The sequence below is a fragment of the Rana temporaria genome, chromosome 3 (genome assembly GCF_905171775.1).
Source record: "Rana temporaria chromosome 3, aRanTem1.1, whole genome shotgun sequence".
NCBI classification, from domain to species: domain Eukaryota; kingdom Metazoa; phylum Chordata; class Amphibia; order Anura; family Ranidae; genus Rana; species Rana temporaria.
This window is the reverse complement of record NC_053491.1, coordinates 588,368-609,526: the sequence shown is the minus strand read 5'-3', so window position 1 is coordinate 609,526 and position 21,159 is coordinate 588,368. Positions and strand designations below refer to the sequence as shown.

Genomic DNA, 21,159 nt, shown 5'->3' with positions numbered 1-21,159 from the left:
GCGTTCCCTGCGCCCCTCGTAGCGTTCCCTGCGCCCCTCGTCGCGTTCCCTGCGCCCCTCGCCGCGTTCCCTGCGGCCCTCGTCGCGTTCCTTGCGCCCCTCGTCGCGTTCCCTACGCCCCTCGTCGCGTTCCATTTCACAATTCCTCAGACGTCTCACGCCCTTAATACAGTCCGCTCTGTCCGGACATAAACTCCGCCAGGCTCCTTCCCATTTCCTCCAATCCCCTCAGTGTTGGAATCTATAATGGCCGCCCTTGCAGACAGGAAGGGGACAATGTTACATAGGAGGTGAGGTTGAAAAAAGACACAAGTCCCCCCCCCCATGTGTGATTGGATGTCAGTATTACATTGTATATCTCTGTATGTTGGGCTCCTTCAGGTGATTATCTAATAGTTTTATGAAACCATCGATGCCCCTCCCCCGCTGAGACCACCGCCTGTGGAAGGGAATTCCACATCCTTGCCGCTCTTACAGTAAAGAACCCTCTACATAGTTTAAGGTTAAACCTCTTTTCTTCTAATATTAATGAGGGGTCACGTGTCTCATTATTAAACTCCCTTCCGGGGAAACATTTTCTCCCTATTGTGGGGTCACCAGTCCGGTATTTGTGAAATCATCTCCCCTCCCCCGTCTCTTCTCCAGAGAGAACAACCTTTTCTCATCACTAATATCCTCCATTCCTCCTCCAGACCCTTTATTAGCTTTGTTGTCCTTCTTTGTACTCTCTCCATTTCCAGTACATCCTTCCTGAGGACTGTCTCGGGACCCTGAATGATATCTCTCTCCCAGGCTCGGATACAGGGGGGGAGGGGGGGGGATTCTCACACCATCAGCCTGTTTATTATAAAACCCTCACATTGTACACACGGTGCAGACACCGATATAAAACTGTCCTGATACCCGCTCTCCTCTCCCGGTGAGGGGCGCTCTCCTCTCCCGGTGAGGGGCGCTCTCCTCTCCCGGTGGGGGGGGCGCTCTCCTCTCCCGGTGGGGGGGCGCTCTCCTCTCCCGGTGGGGGGGCGCTCTCCTCTCCCGGTGGGGGGGCGCTCTCCTCTCCCGGTGGGGGGCGCTCTCCTCTCCCGGTGGGGGGGCGCTCTCCTCTCCCGGTGGGGGGGGCGCTCTCCTCTCCCGGTGGGGGGGGCGCTCTCCTCTCCCGGTGGGGGGGGCGCTCTCCTCTCCCGGTGGGGGGGGCGCTCTCCTCTCCCGGTGGGGGGGGCGCTCTCCTCTCCCGGTTGGGGGCGCTCTCCTCTCCCGGTGGGGGGGGCGCTCTCCTCTCCCGGTGGGGGGGGCGCTCTCCTCTCCCGGTGGGGGGGGCGCTCTCCTCTCCCGGTGGGGGGGCGCTCTCCTCTCCCGGTTGGGGGCGCTCTCCTCTCCCGGTTGGGGGCGCTCTCCTCTCCCGGTTGGGGGCGCTCTCCTCTCCCGGTGGGGGGGCGCTCTCCTCTCCCGGTGGGGGGGCGCTCTCCTCTCCCGGTGGGGGGGGCGCTCTCCTCTCCCGGTGGGGGGGGCGCTCTCCTCTCCCGGTGGGGGGGGCGCTCTCCTCTCCCGGTGGGGGGGCGCTCTCCTCTCCCGGTAATGGGCGCTCTCCTCTCCCGGTAATGGGCGCTCTCCTCTCCCGGTGGGGGGGGGCGCTCTCCTCTCCCGGTGGGGGGGGGCGCTCTCCTCTCCCGGGGGGGGGGGGCGCTCTCCTCTCCCGGTGGGGGGGGCGCTCTCCTCTCCCGGTGGGGGGGGCGCTCTCCTCTCCCGGTGGGGGGGGCGCTCTCCTCTCCCGGTTGGGGGCGCTCTCCTCTCCCGGTTGGGGGCGCTCTCCTCTCCCGGTTGGGGGGGCGCTCTCCTCTCCCGGTGGGGGGGGCGCTCTCCTCTCCCGGTGGGGGGGGCGCTCTCCTCTCCCGGTGGGGGGGGCGCTCTCCTCTCCCGGTGGGGGGCGCTCTCCTCTCCCGGTGGGGGGCGCTCTCCTCTCCCTGTGGGGGGCGCTCTCCTCTCCCTGTGGGGGGCGCTCTCCTCTCCCGGTTGGGGGCGCTCTCCTCTCCCGGTGAGGGGCGCTCTCCTATCCCGGTGAGGGGCGCTCTCCTCTCCCGGTTGGGGGCGCTCTCCTCTCCCGGTTGGGGACGCTCTCCTCTCCCGGTGGGGGGGGCGCTCTCCTCTCCCGGTTGGGGGCGCTCTCCTCTCCCGGTTGGGGGGGCGCTCTCCTCTCCCGGTGGGGGGGCGCTCTCCTCTCCCGGTGGGGGGGCGCTCTCCTCTCCCGGTGGGGGGGCGCTCTCCTCTCCCGGTGGGGGGGGCGCTCTCCTCTCCCGGTGGGGGGGGCGCTCTCCTCTCCCGGTGGGGGGGGCGCTCTCCTCTCCCGGTGAGGGGCGATCTCCTCTCCCGGTGGGGGGGGCGCTCTCCTCTCCCGGTGGGGGGGGCGCTCTCCTCTCCCGGTGGGGGGGCGCTCTCCTCCCCCGGTGGGGGGGCGCTCTCCTCTCCCGGTTGGGGGCGCTCTCCTCTCCCGGTTGGGGGCGCTCTCCTCTCCCGGGGGGGGGGCGCTCTCCTCTCCCGGTGGGGGGGCGCTCTCCTCTCCCGGTTGGGGGCGCTCTCCTCTCCCGGTTGGGGGCGCTCTCCTCTCCCGGTGGGGGGGCGCTCTCCTCTCCCGGTGGGGGGGCGCTCTCCTCTCCCGGTGGGGGGGCGCTCTCCTCTCCCGGTGGGGGGGGCGCTCTCCTCTCCCGGTTGGGGGCGCTCTCCTCTCCCGGTTGGGGGCGCTCTCCTCTCCCGGTTGGGGGGCGCTCTCCTCTCCCGGTTGGGGGCGCTCTCCTCTCCCGGTTGGGGGCGCTCTCCTCTCCCGGTTGGGGGGCGCTCTCCTCAGTAGAAGGATTGGTTGGATATTTCTTGTATGAAAGGTGAGATCGAATGATTTCAGTCAAATATTTGCAGTTCTTTCCTTGCAGATAAACTGGTTGGCGTTCATTGTACTCATGGGTTGAACAGGACAGGATATTTGGTTTGCAGGTAAGTGGACTTTTTACTTTCTGAGGCATTACATTATATCACATAGATTTTAGGGGGTGGGGACACGTGTTGGGAAACCACATTTCATGTAAAGCAATGACAAGGACCCTTCAATTATAACCGGTCCATTTTACCCCAAGTAACTTTCTATTGTGAAGAAGCCAACACTGCCCAATAAACATCGCAACTGTCTAATGTCCAGTCATCTGATTCCAAGTCTCCACACTTGAATGACCTGAGAGACTTTACCCAGGGATCATGGGTGGGACTGTAGGCTCAGTGGTGTCTTCACAAGGGTGGGACTGTAGGGTTCAGTGGTGTCTTCACATGGGTGGGACTGTAGGCTCAGTGGTGTCTTCACATGGGTGGGACTGTAGGCTCAGTGGTGTCTTCACATGGGTGGGACTGTAGGCTCAGTGGTGTCTTCACAAGGGTGGGACTGTAGTGGCTCAGTGGTGTCTTCACATGGGTGGGACTGTAGGCTCAGTGGTGTCTTCACATGGGTGGGACTGTAGGGTTCAGTGGTGTCTTCACATGGGTGGGACTGTAGGCTCAGTGGTGTCTTCACATGGGTGGGACTGTAGTGGTTCAGTGGTGTCTTCACATGGGTGGGACTGTAGGGCTCAGTGGTGTCTTCACATGGGTGGGACTGTAGTGGTTCAGTGGTGTCTTCACATGGGTGGGACTGTAGGGCTCAGTGGTGTCTTCACATGGGTGGGACTGTAGGCTCAGTGGTGTCTTCACATGGGTGGGACTGTAGGGCTCAGTGGTGTCTTCACATGGGTGGGACTGTAGGCTCAGTAGTGTCTTCACATGGGTGGGACTGTAGGCTCAGTGGTGTCTTCACATGGGTGGGACTGTAGTGGCTCAGTGGTGTCTTCACATGGGTGGGACTGTAGGGCTCAGTGGTGTCTTCACATGGGTGGGACTGTAGGCTCAGTGGTGTCTTCACATGGGTGGGACTGTAGGGCTCAGTGGTGTCTTCACATGGGTGGGACTGTAGGCTCAGTGGTGTCTTCACATGGGTGGGACTGTAGTGGTTCAGTGGTGTCTTCACATGGGTGGGACTGTAGGCTCAGTGGTGTCTTCACATGGGTGGGACTGTAGTGGTTCAGTGGTGTCTTCACATGGGTGGGACTGTAGTGGTTCAGTGGTGTCTTCACATGGGTGGGACTGTAGTGGTTCAGTGGTGTCTTCACAAGGGTGGGACTGTAGTGGTTCAGTGGTGTCTTCACATGGGTGGGACTGTAGGCTCAGTGTTGTCTTCACATGGGTGGGACTGTAGGCTCAGTGGTGTCTTCACATGGGTGGGACTGTAGTGGTTCAGTGGTGTCTTCACATGGGTGGGACTGTAGGCTCAGTGGTGTCTTCACATGGGTGGGACTGTAGTAGTTCAGTGGTGTCTTCACATGGGTGGGACTGTAGTGGTTCAGTGGTGTCTTCACATGGGTGGGACTGTAGTGGTTCAGTGGTGTCTTCACATGGGTGGGACTGTAGGGTTCAGTGGTGTCTTCACATGGGTGGGACTGTAGGCTCAGTGGTGTCTTCACATGGGTGGGACTGTAGGCTCAGTGGTGTCTTCACATGGGTGGGACTGTAGGCTCAGTGGTGTCTTCACATGGGTGGGACTGTAGTAGTTCAGTGGTGTCTTCACATGGGTGGGACTGTAGTGGTTCAGTGGTGTCTTCACATGGGTGGGACTGTAGTGGTTCAGTGGTGTCTTCACATGGGTGGGACTGTAGTGGTTCAGTGGTGTCTTCACATGGGTGGGACTGTAGGCTCAGTGGTGTCTTCACATGGGTGGGACTGTAGTGGTTCAGTGGTGTCTTCACATGGGTGGGACTGTAGTGGCTCAGTGGTGTCTTCACATGGGTGGGACTGTAGTGGTTCAGTGGTGTCTTCACAAGGGTGGGACTGTAGTGGCTCAGTGGTGTCTTCACATGGGTGGGACTGTAGGCTCAGTGGTGTCTTCACATGGGTGGGACTGTAGGCTCAGTGGTGTCTTCACATGGGTGGGACTGTAGGCTCAGTGGTGTCTTCACATGGGTGGGACTGTAGTAGTTCAGTGGTGTCTTCACATGGGTGGGACTGTAGTGGTTCAGTGGTGTCTTCACATGGGTGGGACTGTAGTGGTTCAGTGGTGTCTTCACATGGGTGGGACTGTAGTGGTTCAGTGGTGTCTTCACATGGGTGGGACTGTAGGCTCAGTGGTGTCTTCACATGGGTGGGACTGTAGTGGTTCAGTGGTGTCTTCACATGGGTGGGACTGTAGTGGCTCAGTGGTGTCTTCACATGGGTGGGACTGTAGTGGTTCAGTGGTGTCTTCACATGGGTGGGACTGTAGTGGCTCAGTGGTGTCTTCACATGGGTGGGACTGTAGGCTCAGTGGTGTCTTCACATGGGTGGGACTGTAGGCTCAGTGGTGTCTTCACATGGGTGGGACTGTAGGCTCAGTGGTGTCTTCACATGGGTGGGACTGTAGTGGCTCAGTGGTGTCTTCACATGGGTGGGACTGTAGGCTCAGTGGTGTCTTCACATGGGTGGGACTGTAGGCTCAGTGGTGTCTTCACATGGGTGGGACTGTAGTGGTTCAGTGGTGTCTTCACATGGGTGGGACTGTAGTGGTTCAGTGGTGTCTTCACATGGGTGGGACTGTAGGCTGAGTGGTGTCTTCACATGGGTGGGACTGTAGTGGTTCAGTGGTGTCTTCACATGGGTGGGACTGTAGTGGTTCAGTGGTGTCTTGACATGGGTGGGACTGTAGTGGTTCAGTGGTGTCTTGACATGGGTGGGACTGTAGTGGTTCAGTGGTGTCTTGACATGGGTGGGACTGTAGGCTCAGTGGTGTCTTCACATGGGTGGGACTGTAGGCTCAGTGGTGTCTTCACATGGGTGGGACTGTAGTGGTTCAGTGGTGTCTTCACATGGGTGGGACTGTAGTGGTTCAGTGGTGTCTTCACATGGGTGGGACTGTAGTGGTTCAGTGGTGTCTTCACATGGGTGGGACTGTAGTGGTTCAGTGGTGTCTTCACATGGGTGGGACTGTAGGCTCAGTGGTGTCTTCACATGGGTGGGACTGTAGTGGTTCAGTGGTGTCTTCACATGGGTGGGACTGTAGTGGTTCAGTGGTGTCTTCACATGGGTGGGACTGTAGTGGTTCAGTGGTGTCTTCACATGGGTGGGACTGTAGGCTCAGTGGTGTCTTCACATGGGTGGGACTGTAGTGGTTCAGTGGTGTCTTCACATGGGTGGGACTGTAGGGCTCAGTGGTGTCTTCACAAGGGTGGGACTGTAGGCTCAGTGGTGTCTTCACATGGGTGGGACTGTAGGCTCAGTGGTGTCTTCACATGGGTGGGACTGTAGGCTCCGTGGTGTCTTCACATGGGTGGGACTGTAGGCTCAGTGGTGTCTTCACATGGGTGGGACTGTAGGCTCAGTGGTGTCTTCACATGGGTGGGACTGTAGGCTCAGTGTTATCTTTACATGGGTGGGACTGTAGGGCTCAGTGGTGTCTTCACATGGGTTGGACTGTAGGCTCAGTGGTGTCTTCACATGGGTGGGACTGTAGTGGTTCAGTGGTGTCTTCACATGGGTGGGACTGTAGTGGTTCAGTGGTGTCTTCACATGGGTGGGACTGTAGGCTCAGTGGTGTCTTCACATGGGTGGGACTGTAGGCTCAGTGTTATCTTTACATGGGTGGGACTGTAGGGCTCAGTGGTGTCTTCACATGGGTTGGACTGTAGGCTCAGTGGTGTCTTCACATGGGTGGGACTGTAGTGGTTCAGTGGTGTCTTCACATGGGTTGGACTGTAGGCTCAGTGGTGTCTTCACATGGGTGGGACTGTAGTGGCTCAGTGGTGTCTTCACATGGGTTGGACTGTAGGCTCAGTGGTGTCTTCACATGGGTGGGACTGTAGTGGTTCAGTGGTGTCTTCACATGGGTGGGACTGTAGGCTCAGTGGTGTCTTCACATGGGTGGGACTGTAGGGCTCAGTGGTGTCTTCACATGGGTGGGACTGTAGGCTCAGTGGTGTCTTCACATGGGTGGGACTGTAGGCTCAGTGGTGTCTTCACATGGGTGGGACTGTAGTGGTTCAGTGGTGTCTTCACATGGGTTGGACTGTAGGCTCAGTGTTGTCTTCACATGGGTGGGACTGTAGGCTCAGTGGTGTCTTCACATGGGTGGGACTGTAGGCTCAGTGGTGTCTTCACATGGGTGGGACTGTAGGGCTCAGTGGTGTCTTCACATGGGTGGGACTGTAGGCTCAGTGGTGTCTTCACATGGGTGGGACTGTAGGCTCAGTGTTGTCTTCACATGGGTGGGACTGTAGGGCTCAGTGGTGTCTTTGGCCTTTCATGCAGAGGCTGTGGCAGAACGGTAGGAGATCGGCAGTAGTGGGAGAAATATTAAACTATAACGGCTATGATGGGCGAGTCGGTGCTTAAAGGGGTTGTAAACCTCAAGGTTTTTCACCTTGATACATTCTATACATTGGGCTGAAAAAAAAAACGGAGCCCCGCTTTTTACTTAAATGAACTTTATCGTTCCACCACCAACAGGGACGACCACAGCAGCTCCAGCCGCAGTCTCCGGTCCTAAGTGGATTGATAGCCGCATGAGACGCATACGTTCTAATCAATGAACAAAGAAATTCTGATAGCCGCACTCTGATGCAACACTGCTATGTTTTTGGGGATATTTATTATAGCAAAAAGTTTAAAATATATATATTTTTTAATTGACGCTTTTTTTTTTGTTTTATAGCGCAAAAAATAAAAACCGCAAAGGCGATCAAATGCCACCAAAATAAATCTCTATTTGTGGGGAAAAATGGACACATTTGGATTGGGTCCAGCATCGCACAACCGCGCAATTGTCAGTTAAAGCGACGCAGTGCCAAATTGTAAGAAGTGCTCTGATCACTGATCGCTCACTGATCGCTCACTGATCGCTCACTGATCGTTTACTGATCGCTCACTGATCGTTTACTGATCGCTCACTGATCGCTCACTGATCGCTCACTGATCGCTCACTGATCGTTTACTGATCGCTCACTGATCGCTCACTGATCGCTCACTGATCGCTCACTGATCGCTCACTGATCGCTCACTGATCGCTCACTGATCGCTCACTGATCATTCACTCGCTTACTGATCGCTCACTGATCATTCACTCGCTTACTGATCGCTCACTGATCATTCACTCGCTTACTGATCGCTCACTGATCGTTCACTGATCGCTCACTGATCGCTGTTGTAAGGTCTTGCAAGCTGATCTGTAAATATATACAGAATCTCTGAGTGTTACTATTTTCTGTACAAAGTATCCTCTCTGTTCATGTAAAGTGCTCTTGTGTCTCTGCCTTATAAAAAATAAAGCCGCTATATACCCATTTACTGAGCTCCAATCAGCGCTCGTGTGACAGGCCACCTACATCCTCCCTCGGCCTGACAGCCGCAGTGGGCGGGGCCGAGGTTCCCCAGCTTATGTCAGTCAGGAGAAGAGAGGCAGTGGGTCACGTGAGTTCCATACGGCGCTCTGTAAACGGGAATATAGCTGCATTACTTTACATGAATAAACCGAGGAAAATGTACTGTAACTTGAGCAGCGGGAGGGGGCGGGCACAGAGCTGACAGGGGGCGGGCACAGAGCTGACAGGGGGCGGGCACAGAGCTGACAGGCAGGGGGGGGGGAGAGCACAGAGTGGATGACGGAAGTACGTAAACTGACCACGGTGTCAGGGGGCTCAACCATGAAATAATCGTGGTCAGTTAACGGGGAGGGCAGAAACTGGAAGGGTCAGCCAAGCATTTCCGGAGATACGAGGGGACAAATGACACGGCACTGCGCTCTAACATTCTTCAAAGAAACGGGATCTTCCCAACAAACACTTTAGATTCAGAGGAAGTCTCTTTGGTTACATCCCGTCTCTCTTTGTTTGGTTACATCCCGTCTCTCTTTGTTTGGTTACATCCCGTCTCTCTTTGGTTACATCCCGTCTCTCTTTGTTTGGTTACATCCCGTCTCTCTTTGTTTGGTTACATCCCGTCTCTCTTTGGTTACATCTCGTCTCTCTTTGGTTACATCTCGTCTCTCTTTGTTTGGTTACATCCCGTCTCTCTTTGTTTGGTTACATCCCGTCTCTCTTTGTTTGGTTACATCCCGTCTCTCTCTTTGGTTACATCCCGTCTCTCTTTGGTTACATCCCGTCTCTCTTTGGTTACATCCCGTCTCTCTTTGGTTACATCCCGTCTCTCTTTGGTTACATCCCGTCTCTCTTTGGTTACATCCCGTCTCTCTTTGGTTACATCCCGTCTCTCTTTGGTTACATCCCGTCTCTCTTTGGTTACATCCCGTCTCTCTTTGGTTACATCCCGTCTCTCTTTGTTTGGTTACATCCCGTCTCTCTTTGTTTGGTTACATCCCGTCTCTCTTTGTTTGGTTACATCCCGTCTCTTTGTTTGGTTACATCTCGTCTCTCTTTGGTTACATCCCGTCTCTCTTTGGTTACATCTCGTCTCTCTTTGGTTACATCCCGTCTCTCTTTGGTTACATCTCGTCTCTCTTTGTTTGGTTACATCCCGTCTCTTTGTTTGGTTACATCCCGTCTCTTTGTTTGGTTACATCCCGTCTCTCTTTGGTTACATCCCGTCTCTCTTTGGTTACATCCCGTCTCTCTTTGTTTGGTTACATCCCGTCTCTCTTTGTTTGGTTACATCCCGTCTCTCTTTGTTTGGTTACATCCCGTCTCTCTTTGTTTGGTTACATCCCGTCTCTCTTTGTTTGGTTACATCCCGTCTCTCTTTGTTTGGTTACATCCCGTCTCTTTGTTTGGTTACATCTCGTCTCTCTTTGGTTACATCCCGTCTCTCTTTGGTTACATCCCGTCTCTCTTTGGTTACATCCCGTCTCTCTTTGGTTACATCCCGTCTCTCTTTGGTTACATCCCGTCTCTCTCTCTTTGGTTACATCCCGTCTCTCTCTCTCTTTGGTTACATCTCGTCTCTCTCTCTTTGGTTACATCTCGTCTCTCTTTGTTTGGTTACATCCCGTCTCTCTTTGTTTGGTTACATCTCGTCTCTCTTTGTTTGGTTACATCTCGTCTCTCTTTGTTTGGTTACATCCCGTCTCTCTTTGGTTACATCCCGTCTCTCTTTGGTTACATCCCGTCTCTCTTTGGTTACATCCCGTCTCTCTCTCTTTGGTTACATCCCGTCTCTCTCTCTTTGGTTACATCCCGTCTCTCTCTCTCTTTGGTTACATCCCGTCTCTCTCTCTCTTTGGTTACATCCCGTCTCTCTCTCTCTTTGGTTACATCCCGTCTCTCTTTGTTTGGTTACATCCCGTCTCTCTTTGTTTGGTTACATCCCGTCTCTCTTTGTTTGGTTACATCCCGTCTCTCTTTGTTTGGTTACATCCCGTCTCTTTGTTTGGTTACATCCCATCTCTCTTTGTTTGGTTACATCCCGTCTCTCTTTGGTTACATCCCGTCTCTCTTTGGTTACATCTCGTCTCTCTTTGTTTGGTTACATCCCGTCTCTCTTTGTTTGGTTACATCCCGTCTCTCTTTGTTTGGTTACATCTCGTCTCTCTTTGTTTGGTTACATCTCGTCTCTCTTTGTTTGGTTACATCTCGTCTCTCTTTGTTTGGTTACATCTCGTCTCTCTTTGTTTGGTTACATCTCGTCTCTCTTTGTTTGGTTACATCTCGTCTCTCTTTGTTTGGTTACATCTCGTCTCTCTTTGTTTGGTTACATCCCGTCTCTCTTTGTTTGGTTACATCTCGTCTCTCTTTGTTTGGTTACATCCCGTCTCTCTTTGGTTACATCCCGTCTCTCTTTGGTTACATCCCGTCTCTCTTTGGTTACATCCCGTCTCTCTTTGGTTACATCCCGTCTCTCTTTGTTTGGTTACATCCCGTCTCTCTTTGTTTGGTTACATCCCGTCTCTCTTTGGTTACATCGCGTCTCTCTTTGGTTACATCCCGTCTCTCTTTGTTTGGTTACATCCCGTCTCTCTTTGTTTGGTTACATCCCGTCTCTTTGTTTGGTTACATCTCGTCTCTCTTTGGTTACATCTCGTCTCTCTTTGGTTACATCCCGTCTCTCTTTGGTTACATCCCGTCTCTCTTTGGTTACATCTCGTCTCTCTTTGGTTACATCCCGTCTCTCTTTGTTTGGTTACATCCCGTCTCTCTTTGGTTACATCCCGTCTCTCTTTGTTTGGTTACATCCCGTCTCTCTTTGTTTGGTTACATCCCGTCTCTTTGTTTGGTTACATCCCGTCTCTCTTTGGTTACATCCCGTCTCTCTTTGGTTACATCCCGTCTCTCTTTGTTTGGTTACATCCCGTCTCTCTTTGGTTACATCCCGTCTCTCTTTGTTTGGTTACATCCCGTCTCTCTTTGTTTGGTTACATCCCGTCTCTCTTTGGTTACATCCCGTCTCTCTTTGTTTGGTTACATCCCGTCTCTCTTTGTTTGGTTACATCCCGTCTCTCTTTGTTTGGTTACATCCCGTCTCTCTTTGTTTGGTTACATCCCGTCTCTCTTTGTTTGGTTACATCCCGTCTCTCTTTGTTTGGTTACATCCCGTCTCTCTTTGTTTGGTTACATCCCGTCTCTCTTTGGTTACATCCCGTCTCTGTTTGGTTACATCCCGTCTCTCTTTGGTTACATCCCGTCTCTCTTTGTTTGGTTACATCCCGTCTCTCTTTGGTTACATCCCGTCTCTCTTTGGTTACATCCCGTCTCTCTTTGGTTACATCCCGTCTCTCTTTGTTTGGTTACATCCCGTCTCTCTTTGTTTGGTTACATCCCGTCTCTCTTTGGTTACATCCCGTCTCTCTTTGTTTGGTTACATCCCGTCTCTCTTTGTTTGGTTACATCCCGTCTCTCTTTGTTTGGTTACATCCCGTCTCTTTGTTTGGTTACATCCCGTCTCTCTTTGGTTACATCCCGTCTCTCTTTGGTTACATCCCGTCTCTCTTTGGTTACATCCCGTCTCTCTTTGGTTACATCCCGTCTCTCTCTCTTTGGTTACATCCCGTCTCTCTCTCTCTTTGGTTACATCTCGTCTCTCTCTCTTTGGTTACATCTCGTCTCTCTTTCTTTGGTTACATCCTGTCTCTCTCTCTCTTTGGTTACATCCCCTCTCTCTTTGGTTACATCCCGTCTCTCTTTGTTTGGTTACATCCCGTCTCTCTTTGTTTGGTTACATCCCGTCTCTCTTTGTTTGGTTACATCTCGTCTCTCTTTGTTTGGTTACATCCCGTCTCTCTTTGGTTACATCCCGTCTCTCTTTGTTTGGTTACATCCCGTCTCTCTTTGTTTGATTACCTCTCGTCTCTCTTTGTTTGGTTACATCCCGTCTCTCTCTGTTTGGTTACATCCCGTCTCTCTTTGTTTGGTTACATCCCGTCTCTCTTTGTTTGGTTACATCTCGTCTCTCTTTGTTTGGTTACATCCCGTCTCTCTCTGTTTGGTTACATCCCGTCTCTCTTTGGTTACATCCCGTCTCTCTTTGGTTACATCCCGTCTCTCTCTCTTTGGTTACATCCCGTCTCTCTCTCTTTGGTTACATCCCGTCTCTCTCTCTTTGGTTACATCCCGTCTCTCTCTCTCTTTGGTTACATCCCGTATCTCTCTCTCTTTGGTTACATCCCGTCTCTCTCTCTCTTTGGTTACATCCCGTCTCTCTCTCTCTTTGGTTACATCCCGTCTCTCTTTGTTTGGTTACATCCCGTCTCTCTTTGTTTGGTTACATCCCGTCTCTCTTTGTTTGGTTACATCCCGTCTCTCTTTGTTTGGTTACATCCCGTCTCTCTTTGTTTGGTTACATCCCGTCTCTCTTTGTTTGGTTACATCCCGTCTCTCTTTGTTTGGTTACATCCCGTCTCTCTTTGTTTGGTTACATCCCGTCTCTCTTTGTTTGGTTACATCCCGTCTCTCTTTGTTTGGTTACATCCCGTCTCTCTTTGGTTACATCCCGTCTCTCTTTGTTTGGTTACATCCCGTCTCTCTTTGTTTGGTTACATCCCGTCTCTCTTTGTTTGGTTACATCCCGTCTCTCTTTGTTTGGTTACATCCCGTCTCTCTTTGTTTGGTTACCTCTCGTCTCTCTTTGTAGGTATATGATTGATGTGCTTGGTGTGGTGCCATCTGAAGCTATAGAAAGTGAGTATCTTAGAGAGTATTCTCTTCTTTATCATGATTTGATTGTATTGGATGTTTGAAAGCAACATTTAGTGTATTATTTTATTAACTTTGATACTTTGCAGGATTCAACAAAAGCCGCGGACACTGCATAGAACGGGAGAACTACCTGGATGACCTCTTAGAGGGCAAACCTAGGAGGTAAGTTGTCACTTGGGGTTGGTGACTTTGGTAAAATTTAAGATGCGATTTTCGAGCGTAGTGTATTTTTAGATATTATTATATCTGTGAACATTTATTCTTTTTTACTTTTGGTGGGAATATCCTCTCACCACATCTCAGGCTCCTCCAGTACTGATGGATTGAAGCTGGAAAGCCTCCCTGTCTAGATTCCTCTTTTTATTTCCAATCGTTTGTATTATTTTTATTGTAAATTAACAAAAATAAAACTTTTGCACATCTCATTGAAAAGGAAATGTGACAAAAAGGTGACGATTTTTAGGGTTCACAAAATTGCACTTTACATTTCTGGCTGTCTCTATCTGTACCTCCTTTTAGCGTACGTCTGGGTGTGCTCAGGATGGAGCCAGTCTCGCAATAAGCGAAGCCCCGCCCCCGCAAAGCCCTGATAGCCTGGATGAGATGGGGTGGAACTTGGGTAGGGCTGGGAGAATGGCAATTATAAGGGGAATTTTATAAATTTTTGTGCCAACCTCCTGAATCTATGATGAAATGCCCTGCGGGACCTTGTATATGGGCTGTTGCAGTTTGTTGCCAGGGTAGGTTTTGTTTGCTATCATTGTTTTTTTTTTTTTTTTTTTCCCTCATTACCATAAAAGCAATCAAGGATCAGACCGCTCTGTGCTGCCAAAGGCCAGACACCAGCAACACACCCCTGGTATGAAGGAGGTAGCTGACTTTAGACCACCTTTGTATCCTCAGTCATGGTTTCCAGGGTAAGTTCGGAGTCCGCTATATACTGTATACAATATATCATCAGTTATGGTTTCCTGGGAGAAGTTCGGAGTCTATATACTGTATACAATATATCATCAGTCATGGTTTCCAGGGTAAGTTCGGAGTCCGCTATATACTGTATACAATATATCATCAGTCATGGTTTCCTGGGAGAAGTTCGGAGTCTATATACAATATATCATCAGTTATGGTTTCCGGGGGAAGTTCGGAGTCTATATACAATATATCATCAGTTATGGTTTCCTGGGAGAAGTTCGGAGTCTATATACTGTATACAATATATATCATCAGTTATGGTTTCCCGGGAGAAGTTCGGAGTCTATATACTGTATACAATATATCATCAGTTATGGTTTCCGGGGGAAGTTCGGAGTCTATATACTGTATTCAATATATATCATCAGTTATGGTTTCCCGGGAGAAGTTCGGAGTCTATATACTGTATACAATATATCATCAGTTATGGTTTCCGGGGGAAGTTCGGAGTCTATATACTGTATACAATATATCATCAGTTATGGTTTCCAGGGGAAGTTCAGAGTCCGCTATATACTGTATACAATATATCATCAGTTATGGTTTCCTGGGAGAAGTTCGGAGTCTATATACTGTATACAATATATCATCAGTCATGGTTTCCAGGGTAAGTTCGGAGTCCGCTATATACTGTATACAATATATCATCAGTCATGGTTTCCTGGGAGAAGTTCGGAGTCTATATACAATATATCATCAGTTATGGTTTCCGGGGGAAGTTCGGAGTCTATATACAATATATCATCAGTTATGGTTTCCGGGGGAAGTTCGGAGTCTATATACAATATATCATCAGTTATGGTTTCCAGGGGAAGTTCAGAGTCCGCTACATACTGTATACAATATATCATCAGTTATGATTTCCAAGGGAAGTTCGGAGTCTATATACAATATATCATCAGTTATGGTTTCCTGGGAGAAGTTCGGAGTCTATATACAATATATCATCAGTTATGGTTTCCGGGGGAAGTTCGGAGTCTATATACAATATATCATCAGTTATGGTTTCCTGGGAGAAGTTCGGAGTCTATATACAATATATCATCAGTTATGGTTTCCTGGGAGAAGTTCGGAGTCTATATACTGTATACAATATATCATCAGTTATGGTTTCCGGGGGAAGTTCGGAGTCTATATACTGTATACAATATATCATCAGTTATGGTTTCCGGGGGAAGTTCGGAGTCTATATACTGTATACAATATATCATCAGTTATGGTTTCCGGGGGAAGTTCGGAGTCTATATACTGTATACAATATATCATCAGTTATGGTTTCCGGGGGAAGTTTGGAGTCTATATACTGTATACAATATATCATCAGTTATGGTTTCCGGGGGAAGTTCGGAGTCTATATACAATATATCATCAGTTATGATTTCCAAGGGAAGTTTGGAGTCTATATACAATATATCATCAGTTATGGTTTCCGGGGGAAGTTCGGAGTCCATATACTGTGTTACAAATATATAGAAAGCAGTGCAAAACCATTAAATGTGTAAAATAAATTCAATAAATAAATGTGATAGTCCAAAAAATGTGCGATAATGTCCTAAAAGTTTGAAATCCAATTTGCCAGATCTTAGGATTCTTCACCCAGTGATGATAAAAAAAAAAACTTAAAGTGATTCCTCCACCAATAAGGATGGGTACTCTCACCTCCGCACATGGACCTCTGTATTACCAGATGGTCAAATAAGCAGGTTTATCAACAAAGAAGACCAGGCAGCAGGATGGTAATTCAAATCCTCATATGTCAGCCATGCACATGGACCCGAACATGTAAGAAGAAAGAGCTCTCCACTGGACTCGGACGTTTATTAAAATAAATAAAAACACAGGCTACTCACATTTAGCCGATATGCAAAAGGCATTAAGGACACAAACAGGGCATGAGATCTTTGGTTCTCAGGACGGCAGCGAGCAACGTAAACTTCAGGCTCCTGACCCCCGGACGCGTTGCGTTATTACAACTTCCTCAGCACTGGCTTTGGAAATTGATTATATAACGGAGCAGATACAATGCACTGCACGTAGGGGACAGGAGGACACGCGCGATGGATGAAACCTCCATTGCCTACAACTTCTACCCCAGAAATCCAGCTGAAAGATTTTATGAAGAACCGGAATGTGTCCAAGAAATAAAATATCTTCCTTTCAAAATTTTTTTTTTTTTTTTTTTTTTATGAATTTGCAAAGTGAGAAAACAGAATAAAATTCTGAATCCAATCAATATTTAGTGTGACTTCCCTTTGGCTTCAAACCAGCATTAATTATTAACCCTTGTACCCACGATCAGATTTCCATCGGACAAAGCCATGGAATTTTGCATACAAATGGCAAAACTTTGTCGGCTAACAAACAAACGACGTGGTTTCTCTATCGTTCATGGACGGACACAGCAACATCTTGACCTTAGGGTATTATCCTCCTGCAGGAGATTGACTAGGCAGAAAAACAGCATGTTAAGTGTTAAAACACTCCACACAGTACAGTACCTCCCAGGGGACGGTCCCCCTGGGTACATCCCCCTTCTCCCTGCATCTTGCAGCTTCAGTTTTTTTTTCTGCCTAGTGAAGGAGAATGACATGGCTCCCTGTGGGCCCATGTGGCCTGGGGACTTTTAATTTTTTATTTATTTTTTATTGTATTTTTTTCTGCATTTTTTAGATCCAGAGATCTACTATCAACTGCCGACTGGATGACAGGCTGGATCCTCGATCCTTGTAGTCCCCCCAGTTCGACCATCGAGCGTGTGCCGGCCTTTTAGCTATGCGCTGGGCCGTCTACGACATGCCCCGTTGCTCCAGGGGTGGCCAGTGAGCTATACGCTCCAGGGCACACATATGACCGGGCTTTATGTTCGTGTCACAGTGTGCCGGGCCGACAGCAATGCCGTAACCGCGCGGAAGTTGGTTCTGTCTGGGATGCCTTCAGTTGGTCGTTGCAGGACGGGTAAGTAGCAGACCCCCTGCTCCGTCAGGGGGTACGGCTGGGCATTCCTGGGGAGGTCGATAGAGGGTCCGCCCTGCTTTTCCCCTCCTCCCTAGGCTCTGGGTAGCTAGGACAGCTGCGGTACAGGGGTCCATCTGGGGGGGCTCCATCCTAGGGCTGGGGGCTGTGTGGCGGGTCTGCTCTCCGGAAGGGGCTTTGTTATTGCCGTGTGTGTGTGGGGGGGGGGGACTGCCTTGGGGGTCCCGGGTGTTCGCTGCCATGTTTTCTGTGTGTCTTTTTTACTACACTCGCAGCCGCCATTTACAGGTGTCGGCGGGCATTTTTTTGTAGCCCACATGCTCTGCTTACAGAGCGGCGGGTCAGCAGCCATTTTGGGTGATGTATTTTGCCTCTAGTGGCCAGAATCTCGGCGCAAACGGCTCCAGCACACTTCCTGAGGGACGTCACGGGGAGAGCATTCTAGGAGGCGGACGGCAGCTGTACGGTGCCTGGTCGGGGTGGTGAGTCCTCTGGGGTGTCCCTTGTCTCTCTGCTGCAGCCAGGAGGGTGGTCTGTGTGCCTTGCCTTGTATCCCTAAGGGTGTGAAGGGGTGGGTCAGCATGGCATCGGAACCGGACGCCTCTTCCCCAGACATGCCTCTTTGACTATTAGTGCCTCTGTCCCTGCGGTTTCTGTGATGCTATGGCGGCGGTCCTGAAGGCATTTGTTGCCAGGGTGGAAGCGGCGCATGGACAAAAAGGGGGAAAAAAGTGCCCCCTCCCTCCGCCTTCTACCGGGGATGCCTCTGATGCGGAATCAGGCCCAGCTACTGCTCCCAGCCCTGGTTCGGATGTGTCAGAGGATGCAGGCCTAGTCCACACGGACAGTGAGGATGACTCTGCATCAGGGTCGGTGCATGATAGGGCGCTAGTGGGAGCTCTTATCACTGCAGTGCGGGATACTCAGAAAATGGAGGCTTTGGCGGAGACGTCAGAGATGTCGGTCCCTTTTGGGTTCCGTAAGCCGGCCCGCACTGCTAAGGTGTTTCCTTGTGTTCCTTATCTGGAAAAGCTTTTGTACAACGAATGGGATCGGCCGTAAAAGTTTTCTGCCCCAAAATGTTTAGCGGTCCGTTATCCATTTGAGGAGACATTCCTGAAAAAAATGGACTTCTCCCCTATCAGTGGACCCCCCCTGTGTCCAGACTGAACAAGGCGACCACGTTACCTGTGGAAGGGGCTCCTGCCTTCAAGGCAGTGTCATCTTAGGAGCATTATAGGCCCCCGGGCAATAGAGTACACTGGGGCCCTGTCTACACAATTAAGCACGAGAATTTACTGACAAAAATCATGAAATTTACTGGCAGAACCACATTTTTTACTGGCACTGCAAAAAAGTACCTAAAATTACAGTTTTCAGTGCCAAACAATGCAAATGTCAGTATTTAAACTATAAACACATAGCTAGTGCTATTAGCATGAAGGTCAGGTTACTATAACCCAGCCTGCACAGAGTTTCCTCTTACATCAGAGTCTGCAGGATTCCCCCTTACAGTGAAAGGGAACTCTTATGTAAAGGGGAACGCTGCAGATCATGATCTAAGGGGGAACTCTGATGTGGAGGGGGGCTCTGGTGACCAGAGACCACCTTATATCAGAGTTCCCACTTACATCAGGGTCCTCAGACTAAGTTCCCCCTTGCATTGTAAGGAGGAATCCTGCAGACTCTGATTTAAAGGGGAACACCAGGAACTCTGAAGTGGGGGGCACTCTGGTGACCAGAGACCACCTTCCGTAGAGTAAATACACTAAGGTAAGGGGGGGTCACTATTTTTGTATTCACTCCCTCCTTACATCACTGACCTCCTCTCAGGTGCACCGTGCAAGGCTCAGTCAGATGGCTCCAGCTTGGTTGCTCTGGTTTTTTCCTACAGTCTCCCCATGTCTGACTTCTCCCGTGACCCCCGTCTCGTCGGCACTCCCACTCCTGACTTCTCTCCAGACTCTTCCTCAGAGACTGTAGACACGATACAGTTCTACAGTTCTGACCTTCCGCTCTCCACCATTTTTTACTGGGGTCGCTGGGCAGCTGATGGGGGCCCCCCAGGCAAGTGAGGCCCCCGGGCAACTGCCCAGCGTGCCCAATGGAAAAGACAGCCCTGCTTCAAGGACCCCGCAGATAGGAGGGCAGAGGCTGTGGCCCGCTCCATGTTCACGGTGGTGGGTCAGCGGTGCGACCGGTCTTGGCCGGGGCTTTAGTGTCTCAGACACTTACTGAATGGGCTAAGATGTTGCGTCAGGGGTTGGAGGCTAAGATGTTGCGTCAGGGGTTGGAGGAGCATCATGCTCTTTCGGACTGTGTGGCGCTGGCCGACCAGTTGGTGCAGGGCCTTAAATTTGTCTGTGAGTCAGACCTGGATACGCTTCCCTTGCTCTCCAGGGCCTCGGCCTACGCGGTAGTGTTTCGCCGCCTGATCTGGCTGAAGTGTTGGTCTGCGGACCAGTCTTCTAAGAAGGCCTTGGTGGACTTGGGTCCTAGATGACATTATAAAAGATGCCACGGGAGGTAAGAGCACTCTGCTCCCACAATCCGGTAAGGGTAAGGAGCCTCACCGTAGGCAGGGGCCCTCTTTTTTTACCGCCCACGAGCGTTTTTTTTCGCCCGCCTGGTGCTACAGGTAAGCGTGCCCAAGCCGCCTACGGAAAGGCAGAAGCGCCTCGGGTTCCGCAAGCCCAACAAGCCTGTGGAAAAATCTGCGTCCGCATGAAGGTCTGCCCCCACCCGTCACTCGGGTGGGGGGCCGTCTTCACGAATTCACGGCTCGGTGGACGTCGCTCCTGTCCGACCGGTGGGTTTGCGAAGTAGTTTCCTCGGGGTACAAGATAGAGTTTCTCTCTTGCCCACCGAACAGATTTTTTCCCTCCAACCTCCAGCTTGTTTGGGGCTGTTCAGGATCTGCTGGTGAGGGGGGTGATCGTGCCGGTTTCATTACAGGAACGGTTTCAGGGGTTTTACTCCAATCTGTTTGTGGTCCCCAAGAAGGAAGGGGTCCGTCCAATCCTGGATCTCAAGGCCCTCAACTGCTTTGTGAGAGTGCAAAGGTTCAGAATAGAGTCGCATACTTGCATATCCCCATATGCTCCAAGCATCAGAGATTTCTGCGCTTTGCGGTCGGGGAGGACCACTTTCAATTTGTGGCCCTCCCTTTCGGCCTGGCTTCGGCGCCAAGGGTTTTCGCCAAGGTGCTCGCCCCGATTCTGGCCCTGCTGAGGCAGCGTGAAATCGCTATTGTATGATACCTGGACGACCTTCTTCTGAGAGCCTCTTCAAGCTCAGAGTTAGAGGTGGATGTGTCTATCACCTGCCAGACCCTCCGGGAATTCGTTTTGGTGCTAAATGTTCAGAAGTCAGTGTTGGTACCGTCTCAATGGTACCGTCTCAATGTCTAGAATACCTGGGGCTGGTCCTGGATTCCTCGGAGGCGAGAGTTTTTCTTCCCATGGAGAAACTACATACGCTGCAAAAATGGTCGTCACTCTGTTTTTGCATGCGAGCTGGGGTGGAGTGTGGGGAGTTCAGTCGGTCCAGGGGCGCTGAACTCAGGAAGAATCCCACCTGCCGATCAATGTCCTGGAACTCCGGGCGATCAGGCTGTGCCTCTCCAAGTGGTCTCTGAGACTACAGGGGCCGCCCGGTCAGGATTCAGTCGGACAACGTCACGGCTGTGGCGTATGTCTATCATCAAGGGGGCACAAGAAGCTCAGCTGCAGCAGCGGAGGTCGCTCACATCCTCAGGTGGGCCGAAAAGAACATTCCGGCTCTTTCGGCCGTTTACATTCCGGGCGTACAGGACTGGCAGGCGGACTACCTAAGTCGCCAAATGCTGGACCAAGGAGAATGGTCGCTACACCTGGACGTGTTTCAGAGTCTGTGTCCAAAATGGGGCACACCAGACGTGGATCTCCTGACATCACGACTCAATCGGAAGGTGTTGAGGTTCGTGGCTAGGTCAAAGGACCCATGGGCGGACACGTTGGTGGCGCCGTGGGGTCAATATCATCTAATCTATGCCGTT

General features: G+C 51.3%; 1 protein-coding gene across 3 annotated transcripts in view; it reads left to right on the top strand.

Moving 5' to 3' along the window:
* DUSP11 (dual specificity phosphatase 11) overlaps nucleotides 1-21,159 on the top strand; it is a gene marked incomplete at its 5' end in the record, with an annotated part of 42,730 nt that overhangs the window by 4,884 nt on the left and 16,687 nt on the right. For 2 of the 3 annotated variants that reach the window (XM_040342176.1, XM_040342175.1), the window contains 4 exon segments: nucleotides 2,922-2,982; nucleotides 13,111-13,157; nucleotides 13,262-13,337; nucleotides 13,976-14,092. In XM_040342176.1, coding sequence (XP_040198110.1) covers nucleotides 2,922-2,982; nucleotides 13,111-13,157; nucleotides 13,262-13,337; nucleotides 13,976-14,092 — 301 coding nt within the window. 3 annotated transcript variants of the gene reach the window in all.